This window comes from Xenopus tropicalis, chromosome 10 (assembly GCF_000004195.4).
Source record: "Xenopus tropicalis strain Nigerian chromosome 10, UCB_Xtro_10.0, whole genome shotgun sequence".
Lineage (NCBI taxonomy): Eukaryota > Metazoa > Chordata > Amphibia > Anura > Pipidae > Xenopus > Xenopus tropicalis.
In genome coordinates, this window is record NC_030686.2 from 21,759,277 (window position 1) to 21,783,726 (window position 24,450).

Genomic DNA, 24,450 nt, shown 5'->3' on the forward strand with positions numbered 1-24,450 from the left:
AGGGCAAGGTTTTATTATTACATAGAAAAAGGAAATCATTTTTAAAAATTAGAATCATTTGCTTAAAAGAGACTCTATGGGGGATTGCTCACCAGCAATTCAGAGCTTTCTGGATACCAAGTTTCTGGATTAAGGATCCTATTATACCCGTGTTACCCCTATCTGTGGGTGGGAAGGTGGGCAGGTACCTATGCCATCTTTAAACTCTAACCCCTATATGTAATAAAAGGCATTACGTGCAACCAATAAGATGTTTTCTATTAAACAGGTGACCAGTAAATACAACCTGCTGATTGGTTGCTATGGGTTACTGCTCCTGGGCAAACTTAGTGCCTTTTATTACATAACCCCATGACACGTATATTACAATGACATTTGCAGATATGCTCTTACATTTATAATTCTCAGCCTTGACCGTGCTTTGCGTCTCAGAAGTTTAGTGGTGGCCTTTTTGGCAGGTGACTTAATGCTTCGTTCTCCAGCTGAAAGCCCTTCACAGCCATCGCTTAGCCCTGAGGCCACATCTGAAGCATAACTGCAATGACACAAAATCAAGAAAACAAAGACAGAATTTGTATATTATTGCTTAAAAATGGACAAGCACTCAAAAAATTCTCAAACAACAAGATGAGAGTAGAAGAGTAGTTGATATTTGTGTATGAAGAACCATTCATAGTACAATGAATTTTCCATACAATTTAGTGAAGTTGCTTTGTGGCTGCAAGAAAGACATGGCTTATTGTGTTTGTCTGTACATATTTTCCTTCAATTTATGTGATCTCTGAGGAGCAACCAACATGAGTTTTCAGCTGTTGCACATCGGGTTGTAATTTTGTGCTTATGAAGCACGAGGCCCTAGAGGTTTAAGGTGGCTGTTATTTGTAATAGGTGTCTAATGCAAAGCAGATGGATCCATGATTATATGCCTTTAACATAGTATGTATGTATGTATGTATGTATGTTTAACTTTATTAATAAAGCACCACAGGGGTACGCAGTGCTGTACAATCTTACAAAATACAAAATTACAAACAGTGAGAAATACTATAAGGGAAGGAAAGCTTATAATATTAACATATATCTCTTATTATTCTCTTGTATTTTATCAGGAGATTGTAATTCAGTGCAGTATAAGGAAGCAAATATATAGTAAATTATGTACCCAACAGGTCATTGAATGCCGAGGTGACTTCTGATATCCTCATATTTTGCAACTGGGGTTACAATATTTATTATAATACAAGTTTTAGTGAGTCATGTGACAGAAATAACATCACTAAGCATCGATTATAACTGATGGTATCACTAAGCACCATTTTTATAGTAAATATGTACCCCCTGTTGTGAAATATAAGGATATTATAAGTCACCAAGGAGTTTCATGGTCATGTAAAAGCACGATGCCAGGCTGATTTCTTTTATACAGGTCAAGGAACTCCAGGGTGACTTCTAATATCATTCTATTTTACAACAGGGGGTACATAATATATTACAATTTATTACATTATAAGTCATGTGACAGAAATTACATCAATAAGTTTATAAGTATATAACTTATGGGATATTCATGACTCTTGTGTATTATAAGGATATAATTTACAGGATATTCATATTATAAAAATATAAAAGCTCATTTATGAATGCAAGTACATTATACTCAGGGCAATTTGCTCATGAAAACTGCCATGTTAGTGTGTGCTTTGAAAATCACACACAAGTTGTGGTACATACTATTTCTGCAGATTTTGTGTTACATTCGTGTCACGTGGCATTAATAACGCCATAAATGTTGAATAAACTTGGCAAAAGTCAGTTGCGCCTTTTGCCACAATCCAATAAGGGAAACAAGGAATTACCTTTAGGTCCAGGTTGTTAACAATGCCAAGTTTCCCTTGTGTCAGTGTTTGCATTTGTATGTTATTCATTAAAGCAGGCTGAAGGGGCACATTGGTACTAGCTCTACGTTGGGGGCAAGTACCATTTTGAATAGTGTCAATGAAGCCTGCATTTTGTACCCCTAATAATGCTTTGCCCTTGCGCTTCATATCATAAATGAGCCCCATAGTGCTTTGGGGCTGTGTTGATGTTCCCTTACCTGTCTACTGGAGAGGTAATTTCACTGGACAACACAGGAAAAGGCAGTTGCTCTGTATTCACACTCACAGCGATACTCTGAAGACATAAAGCAGAAAGACTGGTCACTGGGGAGTAAGGCAGGATTCACTTATGCAATAAGCACTTTCACATGTTTGACTTTAAAAGTACAACATATGCCCTGCATTATAAGTTGTGCGAAATTTTCTGTATGCAAATTATCTTTAAGAAAATAGAGGTAACACTACTATATCCTACTCCCGCACTTGGGATAAGAGAAGATAAAAAAGAGCTCTATCTCAGGCTTAGAAATGAAAGAGGAGGAATTAATTTAGACAAATTTCAAATAGTGAGCTGCTAATTATACAGAAGTTTCTCTGGGCTGCTGGCTTGATTAAATTTGCTCTTTGGGATCAAGAAGTAGAACAGGGTTTTAGTTTCAATTTCAAATGTATCCCCGATCAGTGCAATAAAAACAAAACTGTAGATGTTTCCTAATTAAAACAATGGACATAACTTATGTTCAGTACAAATCCTATTCTTTAAGCCAATGTTAAAAGGGGGTTAACAGCTATCTGTGGAAGAAAGGTTTGTGAGTGATACTCAGCGCTATAGGTGTCCTCGTGCTTAATTGCTTTCAGCCTTCAATGTAGACAATAAGCGTGGTGCTCAAATCTCCTGCTGCTTCCTCCAAAGAAAATACCCCTCTTGGATGGGTATTAAAACATGTGCAGAAACAGAATAGAGTGTAATACCCTTTATTAAAAATAGTCCTGCTGCAGTACAGGCTACTTACAGTATCTGGATAAGAACAAAACGTATCAAAAATAGGTCTTTTTTTTTTTAGTGTAATACTAAAAAAGAACAAATCACATGCATAAAATGGTAATTAAGATGAGATACAGCTGACCCAAAGAACATAGGTGCACATTAAGAACAAATCACATGCATAAAATGGTAATTAAGATGAGATACAGCTGACCCAAAGAACATAGGTGCACATTAAGTATAAACCAATGGGGAAAGCTCCTCTATATGGTGGGCGGATCACAACCACATTGATTATGTCACTACTCCCTCCTCCTTTCCCCATTGGTTTATACTTAATGTGCACCTATGTTCTTTGGGTCAGCTGTATCTCATCTTAATTTATGCATGGGATTTGCCAGTATAAGATGTTGTTTTTACATTACATTTTTTATTGCTCCTGATGAAGCGTGGCGGACACGTGAAACGCGTAGAGCTATTTTTGATACGTTTTGTTCTTATCCAGATACTGTAAGTAGCCTGTACTGCAGCAGGACTATTTTTAATAAAGGGTATTACACTATATTCTATTTTATCTTTTGCTTTCCCAAACTGAATGGAGATCTTGAACCTACCTCTATCAACAGTGGATTTTACTTACCTCTGCATATCTTAACTACCATCTGGTGAGTATGCAACTACACCACTCTGCCATTTGTATATTTTATCTGCACTTTGCTATTATTTAGAGTTATAGGCATAACTCTTTCATTTCAGTTTCATTAACTTTTGAAACATATTGCACTATTTTGTATTTTTATTTTTTATTTTTCATGCGCTTCCAACACACTGGGTCTTAACAGCTATCTGCAATTAGTATTCAGATATTGTTACTAGCGATAATTGCTCATCTTCTTCTTACCCCAGGGAAGCATATCTCTGGCTCTGTGCTGGGTGGACTTTTAGAGTCTTCTTGTGAGACATCATTGGAAGGTTTTTTCTGGCCATCCACAGCCTCCATACAGCTAGAAGAGCTCAGGTATCCATCTGTTTCACAGTCCGCTGCATGACACAAACTTGTTTAGACCAAGACATTCTGCCTACTAGCTTCTCTTCTGAAACAGCTTGAATTATATTTGTTTGATTAATATTTTTAAAATTATAGATATGGTGCAATAAAGTGCATAAAGGCATTGGTTAAGCACTGGATAAATAGTCACTAAAATTGACTTCAGGTTCTCCAACAGGTGCCTTGTGTCCCAACACTCACTGTAGTTTTGTAAACCCTTTGATTCAATCCTGGTCAGTTTTATACATGTTGGGGTAATGTAATACATTGCACAAAGTTTGCATCATGTCTAGTAACCAATAGCTGCCCAATAAATGCTACTTGTTGATCAGTTGCTATAGGTTATATGACCTGCTGCAAAAAGTTGTTGGTCTTTGTATTTAACTCTTCAGAACAGACATTGCAGAATATTTCTATATACAACAGTTTAATCCCTGACACATAATTTGCCATGGTCATGTCCAGTTATGTCAGACATAACCGCCTCGATCCCCACCTACTTTACAGTAAGTCTTTTTGGGATCTGCAATCAGGGATGTCCTCCCTAAATCATGGCCACTGGGAGGTATAAATACCCTGTACAGAACGGAAACCCGTTATCCAGAAAGCTCTGAATTACAGAAAGCCCGTCTCCCATAGACTCCATTTTAATCAAATAATTCAGAATTTTAAAGCTGATTTCCTTTTTCTCTGTAGTAATAAAACAGTACCTTGTTCTTATCTATCCTTATTGGATGCAAAACAATCCTATTGGGTTTAAATAATGCTTTATTGATTTTTTAGTAGACTTAAGGTATGGAGATCCAAATTACGGAAAGAACCCTTATCTGGAATACCCTTGTTCCCGAGAATTCTGGATAACAGGTCCTATACCTGTATTTATATCACTATTTCTGCTTCTGCCCATAGATGTTTCTAGGAATAATGTTGTTATAGAATAGGTAGCTTTTTACATAAGGAAACCATTAAAAGTTACAGGAATGTTTATCTTTTTTTTATATAGACCAAAAATACCAAAAGGCTTTTTGAAGAGATGAACTACTTTAATTCATTTAACTGAAATACCTATGTAACCAATGTAACTTGATTTTTCTGTACCTTGAATGTATTACTTTGCTAAATGAAAGACTTCCCCATCTTAACAGGAAACCCTCTGATTTCTATTATTGTTGATAAAGCTTTTGGATAGTTTATTTTATTCATATTACCTTGGCCTTCTTTGGTTCATTTCTGTGTCTCTGCATGTATCTGTATTGTATGCGCTAAGTTTGTCACAAAGTTTGCTATAGTTCTATATATCTATAGAAACCTATTGAGTAGCATTCATTGATACCTGTTTAAATGTAAATGTCTAATTGGATTACTATACATTAAGCTGCCATACACTGTAAGATTCGCTTGTATGGTGAGGTCGCTAAATGAGCAGATCTTTCTCCCTATATATATCTCCCTCCACCTCAGGCAGGCGATATCAGGCTAATTTGATTGTTTAGCCCTAGGGCCAAAACATCAAATTACAATGACAGGACTACATGTCAAAAGAGCTAGGACCATATCAATGAGCCAATCCAATCCTCGATCCAACAGTAAAATAAAACTTGAAAAAGTGGTTGGTTGGGTAGGCCCATAAAAGGGCCCATACATGGGCAGATAAGCTGCCAAATTGATCTGAAGGACCTGAATCGGCAGCTTAAATCTACCTGTGTGTGCCCACTTTTACACTAACCCTGTACTATTCAAAAATACTACCTACTTCCATGGCCAACAAAGGTTCACTTATTTTATTGCCAATACTTATTTTATTGGTAATAAAATAAGTAAAGCTTTCATTGTTGGCTGGGGTTCCCAGATTAAGGGCCAGTTAGAAGAGATTTGGCATGAATGCTACTTTGCTCCCTTATATACTCCTTGAAGGCCAGAGTAATGCTTAAGCAGAGCAGGATTAGAGGTTGAATGGTTATTTACTGCCTTAGATACTTTAGCAACAATGGCTGAATTGCTGATAAAGGTGTTTCAGATATCTGTAACCTTGTTATGAGCTATGAAGAGCCCCAGCCAAATGTAGGGCCTAAAATGGGGGCAACCTAAAAAAGTCTGAAACCCACTGCACTAAGGCATACTTTTAAACCTTAAATGAATGCAGATGTTAATCTACACCGAATGTAATCACTGGGCTGCCCAATTCAATTATCCTCTTTTAATATAGAATTACTTGGGACCCCTGGCAGGTCTCCTTGAACTTCTGCCACTTCCGGTGGAATGTAAACACTAACGTTAACTCTCATTGCCTGAAGTTATGTACAATTTTGTATATAAAAAGTAGTCATGAGTTTGACTACAGTAGCACTGCAGAAACATATGAGATGGAACAGTGTTTCCAGTCTATTACAGACTTCAAAGTATGCTCTGCTTGACTGTTCCTCTTCTCCTAACCATTAATAAGGGGCATAAAACCTTCAAATAACTAAGAGTAGCTACTTTTGTGAGAGCTCATTAATAATTCTACTAGTACTAGAGGATTCTTCAACTGCATTTAAATTGTACAAAAATGGTTCTACTACACACCAAAATGCCCCTTGAGTAGACTAAACTTTGGAGGAGGAAAAGTATCCTGGCTTGAAGGTTTAGACTACATAATGCAGATACACTAGGCCCAACCTACATACCTCTATCTTTATTCATTCCACTCTTCATTGTCTGAGGATAAACATATATGTATAATGCACATGTAGCTGAAAACCAGTTAAGCATTAGATGCTGCTGATACTGTCATGATTTTAATGCTGTACTTTTTATTTCTAAATTACACTATTTACATAGCAAACAATTTACTCAATTTACATTTAAAATTTTAGTCTTCAACCAGCAAATAATTTTTTGTTTTGCTTTAGTAGCGCTACACATTAGAACAGCTTTCAGATAACCCAATGTTTCTCCTACTCCTAGCTCAGCAGTAAAGTGTGAAGTTTATCAGAGCACAAGTCACATGGCTGTGGCGCCCTGGGAAATGAAGAATATGGCTAGCCCCATGTGAAAATTAAAATTCAATACAAAAAAATCTGTTGTGTTTTTGAAAAATGGATTTAAATACAGGATTCTGCTGGAGAAATTATATGAACTGACGTGTTTAGAAAAAAACATGTTTTCCCATGACAGTATTCCTTTAAGCTATCCACATGTGCAACCTAAAAGGTGGCTAAATAACTGGAACATGACCTTTGGGACTAAATTTGGTGAGATATTTGTAAATATGCTGTGAATGTAGATTATGTCATAATCAAAACATGACATGATTGTCCACACCTCTAACCATAGCACAAATATAATAATCTAATGATCGAAGAAAGGCAAGCAGCCTGATGCAGTGTATATACATGTATTGTCCTTTAAATTATCTGCCTCTTCCATGTATATAAGCGGCAAGTGACTTAGTGCTACTGTACACACTGTGTTAGAAGAAAAAACTTCTAGTCTATATATATTTATATAAAGACATTGTTAAAAATTGGTTCCTACAACTTATACATGGCAACCTGGAGTCATATGAAACATGTTGGATCTATGTGTGAAGTTTTATCAGATACTATTACTGTAGGTATTTATCTTTGTTTTGTTGGATTAATCTGCCCTTGGGAGCTTTATATTCCTATTATCAGCTGTTACAGTTGGAATGATGCTATATCCTTTGTTCTCAGCTTTTTACAGAGGGGTTTATTTTTATTCACTCTTGCGGATACCTCAGATCTATCTGTAGCTGCATTGTTTTTCTATGTTGTCCCCTGGAGTTAACACAATAACTCAGGGCACAGATTATTTAGTTTGGCTAGTAAGCAGAAGAGAAGAATTTAAAATAACACTTTTCCAAACATTTTTTTTGCCATTTCAACAGCTAATTTGTCTGATAAAACACTTTTTGTAGATCTTTGGTGGCAGGGTAAAGTACACTATATTGAGTGGTTGTAAGATCGATATTCAGTGGGTTTATGTTTGCTTAGTGCTTACATGTAGCTGAGGAATAACAGGTAGGTCTGAAGTTGAAGGGATGATGCTGATCAGCCTCTGGTTCCTCTGGCTCTGGGGGAAACGTCCTTTCTGTTGAGTCAGAGGTAAGAGGGAGTGAAGTGGCTCCAGGAGCAACATCAGAGATGGGCGATGGAGTGGAATTTTGAGAACCTCTCAGCTGATCAAGAAGTTTGAGGATGTTCTGCTGCTTCTCCTCTTCTTTTTTGTTCAGCTCCTCGTGAGCCCGTCTTACCTTCTCTCTTTTCCTTTTTATAGATAACACTCGATCCCGGATGGCTTTGGCTACCAGCTTGTAGTCAGCTTCACATATAAAATTTAGTACCACCTGTACAATAAGTAAAATGGTATATTGGACTTAAACAAAAAACACTCAAGCTTAACAGAACACATCAATGGAATATCAATGTCAGTAAAACATTTACTTAATGTGAATATACTGTATGTATTGAAATTAAACCTTTAAAGCAAATGTTTAACTCATGTGGTGACTAAGCACACAAAAGAACCTGGGCAATGACATATAAAGACAGAAATCAATATCTAATGTTATGAATGTAGGCGAGAAGGTTAGATTAAACATTGTTAGGTACAAAGATATGTTTAGTAAACAACTATTAGACAATGCTTCAAAGAATGACAGTATATATAGAATATATATTGCATTTTAAATGGCTGTAATGAAAAATTCAAACATGAAAAGCCAATACAAAATGTCAGCACAATGTATCTATGTTATGCATATTCTTGCTTGTTATGCATTATTTACTAGCCTATAACTTTCAAATAGAACCAACAGAGAAATTAATTTGGAAAAAAAGCAGTAAAGGATATATTTATGAGAAACCGATGGCTTAAAACAATTTCAGTGGGAGATGGTCTCTTGGACAGGTTTGTGAATAGTAGATTGCATTCTTGTACTGCAGGAAGGACTGGTTGGGGTTCAACAGGAGATGGACATTTACAGAGAAAACAGGTTTCAAATATTGAGGGAGGCACATTTTGAGTCCTGGGTACTGATGCTGGGGGAAGCAGAAACACCACCAGAGCATTTTAATTCCCTTAACAACTAGGGTAATTGTCACTCAGAGGGATAAGGGACGTAGAGATTTCATTCTGTGGGGATGCAAAGCATTCATATAAACCATTGAGAAATAAACTTGTATCCACTGAAGTGTCCACCTTTGCACCTTGCAGTAGCACCAATATGTCCTTCAGCCTGCTCTAACCATTTACAAATGTGCATATTGATGCAAGGGAACCCTAAAAATAAAGTCAGTCTGGAGTTAGAGGTTATTCTTAGGATTCCAAACTAGAGGGCTGGTTCACTTAGAGGGTATGACCTGGGGAGAGCCTGCTTAAAAACCAGTTAGAATGAGATTTGGAGAGAATAAATATTTACCTCCCAGATACCTTAAAGGTTAATAAATATAAATATTGGTGATGAACACTCTTTTGCTGCACTGGATATTCCTGGGACTATGGTTGAATGACCAATACTGCAAAATTCATCAACCCTTGTTATAAGCTTATGGGAGCCCGAGCCAAAAGTAATAGTTCAGTGTAAAAATGTGACTGGGTAAAATTTACAGGCTGTGCAAAATAAAAAATGTTTTCAATATAGTTAGTTAGCCAAAAATGTAATCTATAAAGGCTGGAGAGGGCAGATGTCCAACATAATGGCTAGAACACTACTTCTTCCTTTATAGCTCGCTAAGCTGTTAGCAATCAGTAACCAATTAGTCTGTTCAGTGCATGCTCACAAACTAACCGAACAGTTATGACCCATGTGGCCTCCCTAAAGTCACTAACTAAGAGGTTAGAGAGCTGAAAGCAGGAAGTAGTATTCTGGCTATTATGTTAGACATCTATCCACTGAAGCCTTTGCAGATTACATTTTTGCCTAACTAACTATATTACAAAAATAAATATTTTGTGCAGTCTATCTATTTTGCCCAGTTTTATTTTTACACTGAATTGTTCCTTGAACCAAATGAATCTGCCACACCTATATGGCATTTCAACAAATTAGGGAAAATGTGTGCTGCAACTCGTCTGCAGACATAATTTAGTGGGCATTCACAATTAGTCTGGAATTTAAGGGAAACCACTACATTGTTTGTAAATGCACCTCGTATTATTTGTAATTAGCCCTAGTGCCAGGCAACAAGCTTATTGCTTGCACAATATCTATGGCTAAGATGACTTACAGTGCTAAATACAATTTGCATTGAATAAACCCAATAGACCCAATCCCAATAGGATTATTTTGCCTTCAGTAAGGATCAATTATATCTTAGTTGGGATCGAGTACAAGGTACTGTTTTATTATTACAAAGATAAGGACCTTTACGGTAATTTCTGGATAACAGGTTTTTGGATAACGAATCCTGTATCTGTACTAGAATCAAGCCTGGGAGAGAAAAAACAGCATACCAGTGTTGGTTTATGTCTTTTTCATGGTAAGAAAGATAATTTTTGTGTAACAGGTATGAAAAGGTATTTGCCCTTTCCATCAACAACTGGTTCCACCACCTTTAGCTGCAATGATAATACATAAATACTTCCTGTAGCTGTTGACCAGGGGGACTCTTGGCCCACACCATGTAGAATTACTTAAAGGGGCATAAATAACTAGTAAGGGAAGTTTGAGAACAAACTTCATGTTGGGTTGAAAAACATGACGTCACTGAATGGGCTCAGCCCACTTTCTCTGACCTTGGACCACAGTTATATAGTAAAAACCACTGTGCAAAGTTGGGGACCCTGGTTTTAATAGTGTCTGAATGGCAGCAACTTAAATTTCCCCACTGAAAGTCAACAAGTGACATCTGATTGGCGGTTGGTGGCTCCACCCCCTTTTTCTAACCTGGAACTGCAGTTACCCAGTGACAAACTCTGCAAAGTTTAGGGACCCTAGGATTAATAGTTAAAGAACGGCAGCATTTTAAATTTAAACCAATAAAAGTCAATGGATGAAATCTGATTGGGTGTTAGTGGCCTAACCCACTTTTCCTATTTTTGAACTTTGTGAGACTGACAGCATTTTACACTTCACCATTGAAAGTAAATAGATGAAATGTTATTGGCTGTTGGTGGCTCCGCCCACTTTTTTCGAATTTTGAACGGCAAATACCCAGTGACTAACTCTGGAAACTTTAACAACCCTGGAATTAATATTTAAATAATGGAATCAGTTTAAATATAAACCAATGAAATCTAATGGGTGGAAATGGATTTGCTGTTGGTGGCTCCTCCCACTTGTTCTAGCCCTGAATATGTAGTCATCCAGTGACTGACTTTGCAAAGTTTGGGAACTTTGACATAAATAGTGTGAGAAAGGCAGCATTTTAAATTTAAACAAAAAAAAATCAATAGGTGAAGTCTGATTGGCTGTTGGTGGCTCCACCCAGTTTTTAAAACCTAAAAAATGCAGCCCCCTAGTCACCCTGGTGTTAATACTGTAAGAATGGCAGCAGGTTGAATTTCCCCATTGAAAATCAATAGTTAAAATCTAATTGGCTGTAGGTGGCTCCACCCACTTTTTTCTAACTCTGAACCGCAGTTACCAGGTGACTAGCTCTACAAAGTTTGGAGACCTTAGTATTAATATTTAAAGAATGGCAGCAGTTTAAATTTAAACCTATAAAGTCTATAGGTGAAATCTGTAACATAGTCACCCAGTGACAAACTGTGCAAAGTTTGGGGACCCTGACATTAAACATGTGAGAATGGCAGCAGTTAAAATTTCCCCACTAAAAACAATGAAAGAAATGTGATTGGCTTTTGGCGGCCCCGCCCACTTTTCCTAACCTTGAGTACGAAGTCATGCAGTGACTGACTGTGCAAAGTTTGCAAACCCTGGCATCAAACCAATAAAATTCAATAGGTGAAATCTGATTGGCTTTTGGTGGCCCCGCCCACTATTTCAAAACTAAAACTGCAGTCATCTAGTGACCAACTGTGAAAAGTTTGGGGACCCTGGTGTTAATACTGTGAGAATGGCAGCAGGTTGAATTTTCGCACTGAAAGTCAATAGGTAAAATCTGATTGGCTGTTGGTGGCTCCACCCACTTACAAAAATACAAAAAACCTTAAATGCGTAAAGTAGTCACCCAGTGTCTGACTATACAAAGTTTGGGAACCCTGGCAATAAACCAATAAAAATCAATTGGTGAAATCTGATTGGTTGTTGGTGGCTCCGCCCACTTTTCAAAACTAAAACTGCAGTCCCCTACTGACCAACTGTGAAAAGTTTGGGGACCCCGGTGTTAATTCTGTGAGAATTTATATAATAAGAGCAGAACCCCGCACTACAGCTCTAATATAGGGTGCTCAATGTGTAGTGAAAATATAAGGTAGTTTGAAAGAGACACATGTAAAGAACTGGCACACCTATACTTAATAAAATTTGAATCTTTATTATGATTTATAAAAACTTGTGTTTAAAAAGATAGAAAAGCAAGAAAAAGGAAAAAAGAAATTCTAAAAACCAATACCCTAAGCCTGAATTTTGACTTCGACTGACTTATTTGTGAAAGGTATCACAAGCGCTACTCCATAAAGATTTATAACAAGTATGTAGCAAATGTATCAGTTATAAGCAGCTCTGCTGAAAGTATCGACTTTAAAACCTTCACTGTGTTTTATTAGTTGTATCTAATTCGTGTGGGTCACAGAAAAAGGGATACAAGGTAAGTTTAAATTTCCTATAATTCTGTGATTCAAATTTCGGATCTCCTCGGGTGTTTTTATTATTAAAAAGAATTGACAACTCTTATTGTGTTTGCGTTTTTTATTGATATTTCTTTATTATTTATCGGTATGTTTGTTCTTATTTTTCTTTTTTCTTTGTGTTAAGTGTAATTACGTGCAACTGCTCCTATAGGACGCAGAATCTAGCGTATTTACCACAGAGGGTTCCATAGGAGCATTGAATTTGCGCACGATTGCTATTGTGCTTTGTTTTAAACAAATTTCAAGCTAAAACTTGAAATACAGACTGTGCCCACCAATACAGGTTAGGTTATAGCTAACATAAGTATTTAAGTGGCTATCCTAACAACACTAAGATGCAGTCAGGTGGAATTTTTAAGGTAAGTATCCGTTATCTCGAACTATAACTCGCATGTAGTGCATTACATGTAGGACGCCTGGTAAGTACTTAATCCATTTGTAATGAGGACTGACTTCAAAACAGATTGTAGCTTACATACTGCTACTTAACATCAATTTGAGGCAATTAGATATGTCCTTATTTAGTGCCAAGCCTTTGGAGTTGTTATCTCACACCTGACTCGCACTAGTTGCAGGAACCGATCGTTCCTAAATTCCCTGTAGGGCTGTAGCTTCAAAGCTGTAAGCGTGGCAGCAGGTTGAAAATTTTCCCTGTCAAAGTCAATGGGAAAATTGGGGTGTTCGGAGCGGCGCCACAAAAAGACGGGGGGCCGAATCGCTTAGAAAAGCACAAGCAACCTGCTCCGCTATAGGGCGAAGATGTGTGGCAAGTTTGGGTGTTGTACCCCTAAAACTGTAGGAGGAGTAGCGTTTAGAAAATGGGGGGCACTAAGAATAAGAAGAAGCGGAAGAATAAGCCAAAGTCGAAGAACAGTATGTTGGGGTTTTGAACCCAACACAATAACTTGAGGCAAGACAGGCTGTAATTCCCTGGATGTTGTTCTGGGGTTTTTACTGAACTCACTCATATTTATATACCTCTTACTTTGAGCATGGCAAAATGTCTTGCTATAAATCTGTTCTGCCAACATGAATTTTTCTGATAAAGTTTTAAAAACGAATTTACATAAATATATATAACAGAAAATAAAAATATATATAGATCTCATAAAGGACAAGGAAATGATTGGGAAAAAGCATTTTTTTCACACTGGCCCAGGAAAAAAACCTCAAGATTGGATTCAATAGGGTTGATTCACTAAAGTGTGATAAAACGAGCGCTAGTTATAGCATGCGTTAAAAATTTTATCACGTCTTAGCGCACGATTCACTAAAAAGATATTTGCGTTAATTTAGACGCAATGCTGTTTGCATTATTTAAGTCGCGCAGACTATTTTCGTGTGGTATTTGACACAACCCGCGCTACTTGTCGCGCGCGCTAATTAACGCACGTGTGCTACTTATCGCACGCACTCCATATTAGCCATACACACCATTACGCTCGTAAAACTACTTTTTTTTTAAAATGACCATTTCCCTGCAAACTGGAGGCTGCATCACTCTAGGGCCAACACATACTTGAATAAATCACACTGCAAAGTCCATATTGTGTTGCCAAAAGCTCATGAACTGTACTTTTCTATAATTACCGCCTGCCCCAAGTAGGTGTTAATTTTCGCACAGACTAATGCGATATTTAGCGCGTCTAAGTGTTTGTGAATGATGCGTTAGTATTAACGCAATGCAGTAAAATTAGTGGATTCGGTTGTGCGCTATTTAACACACGAGATATGTGACTTAGCGCATGCGATAATACTTTTTTTTTGCGTAAATTTTAGCGCAAAAAAGCATGCGATAAGTGTTATCGCACTTTAGTGAATCAACCCTATAGTAGGACAGGGTTTCCTTGTCCTTTAACTGTAGTAGACTATACATGACTTGAATGATGATGATTAGGTGAAATAAACCCTGGAAAAAATGTAATCGGTATCGGACCCCTTATCCGGAAACCCGTTATCCAGAAAGCTCCGAATTACGGAATGCCCGTCTCCCATAGACTCCATTTTAATCAAATAATTCAGAATTTTAAAACTGATTTCCTTTCTCTATGAAGAAATAAAACAGAACCTTGTAATTGATTCCAACCAAGATATAAATAATCCTTATTGGATGCAAAACAATCCTATTGGGTTTAATTAATGTTTATTGATTTTTTTGTAGGACTTAAGGTATTGAGATCCAAATTACGGAAAGACCCCTTATCCGGAATACCCTTGGTCCCGAGCATTCTGGATAATGGGTCCTATACCTGTATATAAATTATGTTTTTTTAAACTAATAACCATTAATTGTGTTGGGTTGAAAAACCCAACATACTATTCTTCCGCTTTTTCTTCCGCTTCTTCTTATTCTTAGCACCCCCCATTTTCTAAACGCTACTCCTCCTACAGTTTTAGGGGTACAGCACCCAAACTCTCCACACTTCTGTAGCGCCGCTCCGAACACCCCAATTTTCCCATTGACTTTGACAGGGAAGATTTTCAAACTGCTGCCACTCTTACAGCTTTGAAGCTACACCCTCCAAACTTGAATAACATAATAATGGAGTCACCCCAAATAAAACAGCAACATTTGTTTGATGACCCCAAAGTGGGAGGGGCCAACAACAGCCAAACAAATTTCACCTATTGACTTTTATGGGGAAATTTAAACTGCTGCCACACTTACAGCTTTGAGGCTACACTCCCCAAACTTGAATCACATAGTCATGGGGTCAGCCTGAATGAAAATATGATGATTGTTGGATGCCCAAAAGTGGGTGGAACTGTGAACAGCTAATCAGATTTTACCTATTGACTTGGGGGAAATTCAACCTGCTGCCATTCTCACAGTAATTACACCGGGGTCCCGAAACTTTGCAGAGTAAGGCACCAGGTAAAGTTCAAAGTTAGAAAAAATGGGCGAAGCCACCAACAGCCAATCAAATTTTAACTATTAATTTTCAATGGGAAAATTCACCATGCTGCCATTCTCACACCAGGGTCACTAGGGGACTGCATTTTTAGGTTTCAAAAAGTGGGTGGAGCCACCAACAGCCAATCAGACTTCACCTATTGATTTTTTTTTTGTTTAAATTTAAAATGCTGCCTTTCTCACACTATTTATGTCAGGGTTCCCAATATTTGCACAGTCAGTCACTGGCTGACTACGTATTCAGGGTTAGAACAAGTGGGCAGAGCCACCAACAGCCAATCCATTTCCACCCATTAAATTTCATTGGTTTATATTTAAACTGATGCCATTATTTAAGTATTAATTCCAGGGCTGTTACACTTTGCAAAGTTAGTCACTGGGTATTTGCAGTTCAAAGGTTGAAAAAGTGGGTGGAGCCACCAACAGCCATTAACATTTCACCTATTTACTTTCAATGGTGAAGTGTAAAATGCTGTCAGTCTCACAATTTTTATGCCTGAGTCCCCAAACTTTGCAAAGTTGGTCACTGGGGGACTGCAGTTCAAAAATAGGAAAAGTGGGTTTTCATCCATTGAATTTTATTGGTTTAAATTTAGAATGCTCTCATTCTCACACTATTTATGCCAGAGTGCCCAATATCACTGGGTGATTTCGACTCAAGGTTAGAAAAAGGGGGCACACCCACCAACCATTTGTGATACTCTGCCCCTTGGTATTTTGGGTTTTGCTGATGGCTATAGGGATGGAGCTTCTTTTCATACTAAAGAATGAATGTGAAAGCACACAGTATGAGCAGTGATGTATGCCCATAAACACATAAATGTCCCCCAAGTGTTCCTCCAGTTCACCCGTAAAATTCCATTGTTCAGATGTTCAGACAGAAAAACAAAACCATGAAAACTCTGCTTGTCCCAGGGGCTAACAAACAGCTTATCTCTCAAATGCCCACAGCCAACCAAAGAAGGTGTGCGCCATTGAGTCAATTTTTATAAGTGGAAATCATTAAACTAAGCTTAAGATACTATAGATGAAAAAAAAAAACAATATCAAGACAAAAAAATCTTATTTGTTTCTTAATATGGTAACATATGGTAATGTCTTACCATCTCCTGAGCCACCTCTTCCGCAATGTCCTTATACAACTCAAAGAGGAACTCTATGGCGTTGTTATCTTTGTACTTGCCATGAAGCTTTTTTGTGTCATCCATCCTAAGCCAGAGTTTCAAGGCTGGTTTAATTCCATCATCTTCTTCGGCTAACTCAACATGGACACCAGTGTCTTCTTGGAAGAAGGAGTGTTCCAAGAGGTCCTGGATAGTGTACCTACAGTTAGAAATAATGACACATTTTGTAGCTTTTAAAATACATAAGGAAGTATTAGGTACATTATGGGGGCCATTTACTAACATTCTGATTTTTTTTTTTTTACGATTTGAAACGTTTGAAAAGTTGCAGAAAAAAGGTGTGACTTTTTAGAGATTTGCTAAAAATCTGAATCTGATAATTGGCCAGCTAAAACTTGGTCAAAAAGGTCATGTATAGGTCAATGGCAGATGTCCCTTCCCTGAAGGATATTTCTTTGCTTCGAACAGATAAAAAAAACTTTTCTGCAACTTTTTCCCACACAGACTTTTTCAGACATTTTAGTAAATGTAAGAGATTCATGGAAATGAGTTTATTCTAAATTTAAAATAAAAAAAATTAGAGTTTTAGTAAATCTGCCCTGGGTTCCAGGGTTTTGGTGTTTGATGCTGTATAATGAAAGCATAGCATTCCACAAATGTTCCTTGTCAAAGTCAGTGATAGAGATGTTTCTTTGGGGCATGTTTTGATGTTTGACCTCTCATATATCTCTGTATAAGAGAACCCAGGGACTGGGTTACATTTATGAAGGTCATGTAATAAAATGCACAAAAATTTTGCCCAGGAGCAGTAACCCATAACAACCAATCAGCAGCTAGAATTAACTGGTCACCTGTTTAAAAGTAAACATCTTATTGGTTGCAATGGGTAACTGCTCCTGAGCAAAGTTAGTGCTTTTTATTAAATAAAGGGGTTGGTCTTCATTTAGCTGCCAATGCCCAAAGTGACCATATCCAATGTGTCACTAAGCCGCAACCTTTCTAGCTTTATGTTAGGGAATTATTAATTATTTCAGCTGCACCCTTCTATATGATCATGGGTGGTCATATAGAAGGGTGCAGCTGAAATAATTTATTAGGCAAACACTAAAATGCAAGATAAATCGATACCATCTTTATCCTTAATACACAAGGGAGTGAAATGATAAAGGCGTGTTTGCCCTATAACTCCTTTTCCTTAAGACAAGGATATATCTGCTTGATTTTGCAACCCACAACGTTACCTTTCATTTTTGTTCATGCGTATACAGCCTTCGATGATCTCTTTAAGCTCAGGAACCTTAACTTTATAAAAGCTGTCTGGCTTCATGCCCTGTACAGAATAAAAAGGAACACAATCTCACGTTATGGAGGCTTGGCTTGGTGGATCCAGGTCATGGTCTTAAACGTCCCAGTTCATAAACGGGAATAACTAGATATAGGGTACTGAACTAATAACGCTTATCCTTTACTTTTGTTGAGCCCCTGTCTTTGGAAATACTGGGACAATGTTTGTGCTTTAAAATTCCATACAAAATATGAATGTATAATCCCAGACAAGGCTCTTACATATCAACATGACAATAAAACATACTTGGTGCTTCCCAAAATGCACCTTGGTCATGGTTTGAAAGCCTAAACATAGTTGTATCCAGTCCTTTATACACTTGGAGTGGGAACCCGATCCTGGCTGCCACCTGGCATACCTACTAAGGTATACATAACCAAAGTGGCTACCCTATGCATTTCCATTATATACATAAAACACACAGAAGCACCGATTTGTCAAAATTTTGACTCAGTTTCACATTCCACTTTAACAATTTACTTTGAAGAATTACGACCTCAGCCACAGCAACAATGTATGGTTTTGTGTATTTAGAGGGCTATGTTCTTGTAGTCAGTTCCCTCTAGTTAGGGATTTGTATAAAATCTTGGCTTTGTCATCATCTTTTTATGTACATACAGTGGTGTGAAAAACTATTTGCCCCCTTCCTGATTTCTTATTCTTTTACATGTTTGTCACACTTAAATGTTTCTGCTCATCAAAAACCGTTAACTATTAGTCAAAGATAACATAATTGAACACAAAATGCAGTTTTTAAATGAAGGTTTACGTTATTAAGGGAGAAAAAAAACTCCAAATCTACATGGCCCTGTGTGAAAAAGTGATTGCCCCCCTTGTTAAAAAATAACTTAACTGTGGTTTATCAATTTCAATTTTCAATTTCAATATCAATTTCTGTAGTCACCCCCAGGCCTGATTACTGCCATACCTGTTTCAATCAAGAAATCACTTAAATAGGAGCTACCTGACACAGAGAAGTAGCCCAAAAGCACCTCAAAATCTAGACATCATGCCAAGATCCAAAGAAATTCAGGAACAAATGAGAACAAAAGTAATTGAGATCTATCAGTCTGGTAAAGGTTATAAAGCCATTTCTAAAGCTTTGGGACTCCAGCGAACCACAATGAGAGCCATTATCCACAAATGGCAAAAACATGGAACAGTGGTGAACCTTCCCAGGAGTGGCCGGCCAACCAAAATTACCCCAAGAGCGCAGAGACAACTCATCCGAGAGGCCAAAAAAGACCCCAGGACAACATCTAAAGAACTGCAGGCCTCACTTGCCTCAATTAAGGGCAGTGTTCACGACTCCACCATAAGAAAGAGACTGGGCAAAAACGGCCTGCATGGCAGATTTCCAAGGCGCAAACCACTTTTAAGCAAAAAGAACATTATGGCTCGTCTCAATTTTGCTAAAAAACATCTCAATGATTGCCAAGACTTTTGAGAAAATACCTTGTGGACCGACGAGACAAAAGTTGAACTTTTTGGAAGGTGCGTGTCCCGTTACATCTGGCGTAAAAGTAACACAGCATTTCAGAACAAGAACATCATACCAACAGTAAAATATGGTGGCGGTAGTGTGATGGTCTGGGGTTGTTTTGCTGCTTCAGGACCTGGAAGGCTTGCTGTGATAGATGGAACCATGAATTCTACTGTCTACCAAAAAATCCTGAAGGAGAATGTCCGGCCATCTGTTCGTCAACTCAAGCTGAAGTGATCTTGGGTGCTGCAGCAGGACAATGACCCAAAACACACCAGCAAATCCACCTCTGAATGGCTGAAGAAAAACAAAATGAAGACTTTGGAGTGGTCTAGTCAAAGTCCTGACCTGAATCCTATTGAGATGTTGTGGCATGACCTTAAAAAGGCGGTTCATGCTAGAAAACCCTCAAATAAAGCTGAATTACAACAATTCTGCAAAGATGAGTGGGCCAAAATTCCTCCAGAGCGCTGTAAAAGACTCGTTGCAAGTTATCGCAAACGCTTGGTTGCAGTTATTGCTGTTAAGGGTGGCCCAACCAGTTATTAGGTTCAGGGGCAATTACTTTTTCACACAGGGCCATGTAGGTTTGGATTTTTTTTCTCCCTAAATAATAAAAACCCTTATTTAAAAACTGCATTTTGTGTTTACTTGTGTTATCTTTGACTAATAGTTAAATGTGTTTGATGATCAGAAACATTTTGTGTGACAAACATGAAAAAGAATAAGAAATCAGGAAGGGGGCAAATAGTTTTTCACACCACTGTATGTTTTGTGGTCATGGAGTTTTATATACTGTTTATGACAAGATTAAGCTTAAATGAGTTTCCCAGAAAACCTGCATTCTAAGCTACACCCAACGTCAAATGATTAACATCAAAAGGTTTGTTCTGAATGGTAACTTCATTTTTGATGTCATCCACCAACATCATTGCATTATGTAAGAAATCCTCTCAACGGTTCTTAAACAAAAGCACTAATTGGGGTCTTTCTATCATCCTCTATTTGGTTACATTCTAGTTTGGGGTGGGGCAGGTGTTGATAAATCTGCACAAAGATTAATAGTGGACAGCAGTGAATTATTGGACTGGAGCGAAGACTGCAGTATTTATAGGAGTGGGAAGCCATAATGGGTCTAGCTGGAGAAAGCAAATAATATTCATAATGAAGTAAATAGTTGTTGGTCCATACTGAAAATAGTTGATATAGCATTTGCCTTTTAATTTTGCCTTGATTTAGTACTCAAGAGAACCAGGCCAGAGAGAAAAGGTACCCAATGCAAGAGCACCCACTGGCCTGCCCCTACCCACCAACCAACAATGCTCCTCCCCATAGTCAACTTGCTCACCACCACATTACTCCATCCTTTCAATCTAGCCATACTTGCTCAACTATAGCTGTGATCCAGGGTTGGATACACTCACAGGGCTGGTGAAGGCAGCAGAGACATGTGTCTAAGATCATTGCCAGGAGTGCCCTAGGCAAAGCCTCTTCTGCCTACTCCTAGTTCTTGACTTGGCTCAATATATCTTCATTTTCAAATACACTTACTGGTATGGCTTCTTTGTCTACTCTCTCTAGGATCATACCCCTAGTAGAAGAGTGCAATAATAATATCTTCTTTTTCTGCAGGGTAGTTTTCGGGTATCGCAATTCATAGGGATTTCTATTTTACCATATCCCTTCATATGCCATCTTAATCTTACTTTAGTACTAATCCACAGCACTCCCCTAATATCCTTCCTTGTGCCAGTCCTGTGTTTCTATGTAATTAAATGCCAAGACCTTGGGGAAACAGACCTGAGAATATCCTGCAAATCCATCAATCCTGCAAATCCATCCTCTACAAATCCATCAATTAGATTTCTGGTTGTTAAAGGAGAAGGAAAGGTAAAATCACTAGGCATTCTGGAAACTTACCATTTATTTCCCAAGGTGTCCACTGAGGCAATATTAGGAGGGCACACACAGTACAGAAATCTTGTAAAAAGTTTCTGAACTGTGAATGCACTCTCCCAAGCCTGAGAGGGGACACCAGAGGACTGGAAAAAGATGATGTTGTGGCACTTAGCAAACAGTACCCCATGCTGGTACATTTTTTGATTAAAAAGAATGCTAGCCTGGGGTAGGAGTTAAGCAACTAGAATTACTAGGGGTTGTCTAACAACCCGGCACCCAGTAATTGTACTTTTCCTTGTCTTTTAAGGAAAGCATTTGTGGCTGCAGTTGTATAGCCATGTTGCATCTCTTTGTGCCTCTTTTGAAAAGTGACTGATTCAGTCCAGTTGATCACAGAGCCAGCTTCAGATCGGGTCACAGAGGGCCTTTGGTTAGAAAGTTTATTTGAAAAATAAATATTCACTAAGACTGCCCACACATCTACAGAGTACCCACATTGAAGAATGGTGGTAGCATCATGATGTGGGGGCTGCTTTTCATTAGCAGGGACTGAAGGCAAACACTGCAAAAACACTGAAGTTTGGGGTGTAAAGTTAATCTTTCAGTGGTTCCAAATTCAAGGTTTAAAACACTGTAGTGACTCTGGAACAAAAAAGGTGAATGTCCTGCAATGGACTAGCCCAGAAGAACACCTGGTTACTCCGAACCATCTTCCTGGAAGAATGGCCAAAAATGACTGGAAACTGAGCAAAGCTGGTGCATACTTACCCCAAAACACTAGGGAGGTTGACTATAAACAATCACATATAGATACAGGCCATAGCACTGTATAGGACTGAACTGCAATGCAGTAGTGACAAGAAATAACCTCCAAATTTTCCATTCCTCATTTGGCTTCTGATAGCTCAGAACAGCACAGTCAGTACGGCGGTGGTAAACAATATTTTTATGCTTTCTCTCTGGTTTGTTTTCTCTGGCACCCAGGAGCCTAGGATGAATGCAGAGCTTGTGCAGCCCTGGTTAATAGCACAGTTCATGGATTCCAGGGCAAGAGATCATTGGAGAGAGGGAGGGCGTACTCTGTAGCTGCCTACTTGTTGATGCAGGAAACTATTACACAGGCGACAGTCAACCTTTACACTAACAAAAGCACTCATACCGTGGCTCACTCCACATGAGCCAGGAGACTTTCAAAAAAGGTTATGCTCCTTTTACTGGGAGAATAGCAAAATATTTTTCTTTAAGGTAAAGCATGCCCAGTTTTCATTTATAACGCAGCATGTTCAACTGTTCCTCCAGGCATTCGGCTGGTGCGTGCAGGTACAGTCTTTCAGATCTCTACAGATCTCTTGCGCAAACTATTGGAGAAGGATCCAGTCATTATGTGCACCCATGGAACATTCTGCCTTGGTTCTTTCCTTGCTGGTCAGGACCCTTTTAAAAGACAGCTAAAGTCTGACAAAGGACTAGACTTTTTATTCACTCCCTGAAGTGTAACTGATTGTACCTGCAGGGCTGTACAGTATGACAGCCCTGTTGCACAAATGGCATGTACAAACATAAGTACAAAAGTGCTTATAGGTTGTACTGTATATGAACAGCCTTTGAAAGCAAAGTAGATTGCAGATAGTAACATCAGCTAGTAACACTGGCTAGGGACAAAAGCTTGTATCTTCGGCTAGGAACACAGGCTAGTAACATCAGCTAGTAATATCTAGTATAAGTAACTCTAAATCAACTGGACTTGCTAAGTAGTCATTGAGGATGTTTCACTACTCATCCAAGCAGCTTCATATGAAGCAGAAACTGCTTGGATGAGTAGTGATATAACTTCAATGATTACTTAGCAAGTCCAGCTGCTTTAGATTTACTTATACTAGTGTAGGGGTTTACCAAAAATGGGCCCTTAGGACAGACACCCCTAGGACAGGCCACAGGGTAGTGATAGTTAACAGGGACACTGGGATGGCTGGGTTATCAATAGTTAACAGGGCGTATACCTGTAGTTCGGGTTACATAGTTACATAGTTACATAGGGTTGAAAAAAGACCAGTGTCCATCAAGTTCAACCCATCCAAGTAAACCCAGCACACCTAACCCACACCTACCAATCTATACACTCACATACATACACTATATATACAACCACTAGTACTAACTGTAGATATTAGTATCACAATAGCCTTGGATATTCTGATTGATCAAGAACTCATCCAGGCCCCTCTTAAAGGCATTAACAGAATCTGCCATTACCACATCACTAGGAAGGGCATTCCATAACCTCACTGCCCTCACCGTGAAAAACCACCTACGCTGCTTCAAATGGAAGCTCCTTTCCTCTAATCTAAAGGGGTGACCTCTGGTGCGCTGATTGTTTTTATGGGAAAAAAGAACATCCCCCAACTGCCTATAATCCCCTCTAATGGCCACAGGGTGGGTGCATAGGCCCATATAAGGGATTGCAGCCATGTGCTGTGAGACAGACATTTTGGGGACTGCTCCAGGCAGGAGTACCCCAGGTACAGCTCAGTTAGAAGTTTGGTAATAGATCACTCCAGGAGTGAGATGTAGGAAACCATAGGTTAGAATGGGCAGATATGACCCCTCCAGGAGTGGTAGTGAGGTTAAGACCTCCCAGCGCTACATCTGCTGGAGTGCAGGGCCACAAGTGGCTAGGGAAGGTGCACCAGGTCACCACTAGTCCAGGATCTCGGATTTGAGGATGCTTAGCGTGAGTACCGGTGTGGGTCCCTGTGGTGAGGCTTCTAGCGTGAGTACCGGGGAGGGCTCCAAGAGGGGGTGCCTCCTGACGCGAGTACCGGGAAGGTCACCTAGAGGGGAGCATGTGGCGTGAGTACCGTGGAGTAGTCCAACAGAAAAAGAGTATCAATGAGTAGTAAGGAGATATGCCCTGCATGCTGTATCAATATATGTGCCACTCCTGGAGAGGATTCTGCCTAATAAACCGTGCATCTAGTTCACATACAATATTGTGTCTGCGTATCTGAATATCTGCCA

General features: G+C 38.6%; 1 protein-coding gene across 1 annotated transcript in view; it reads right to left on the minus strand.

Moving 5' to 3' along the window:
* wnk4 (WNK lysine deficient protein kinase 4) overlaps positions 1–24,450 on the minus strand; it is a 152,014-nt gene that overhangs the window by 28,007 nt on the left and 99,557 nt on the right. The window contains exons 5-10 of the mRNA XM_002932519.5: positions 17,947–18,035; positions 16,685–16,904; positions 7,913–8,258; positions 3,764–3,903; positions 2,096–2,172; positions 394–535 (exon numbers count right to left, since the gene is read on the minus strand). Of these exons, the coding sequence (XP_002932565.2) occupies positions 394–535; positions 2,096–2,172; positions 3,764–3,903; positions 7,913–8,258; positions 16,685–16,904; positions 17,947–18,035 (1,014 nt within the window). The remainder of the gene's footprint in view (positions 1–393; positions 536–2,095; positions 2,173–3,763; positions 3,904–7,912; positions 8,259–16,684; positions 16,905–17,946; positions 18,036–24,450) is intronic.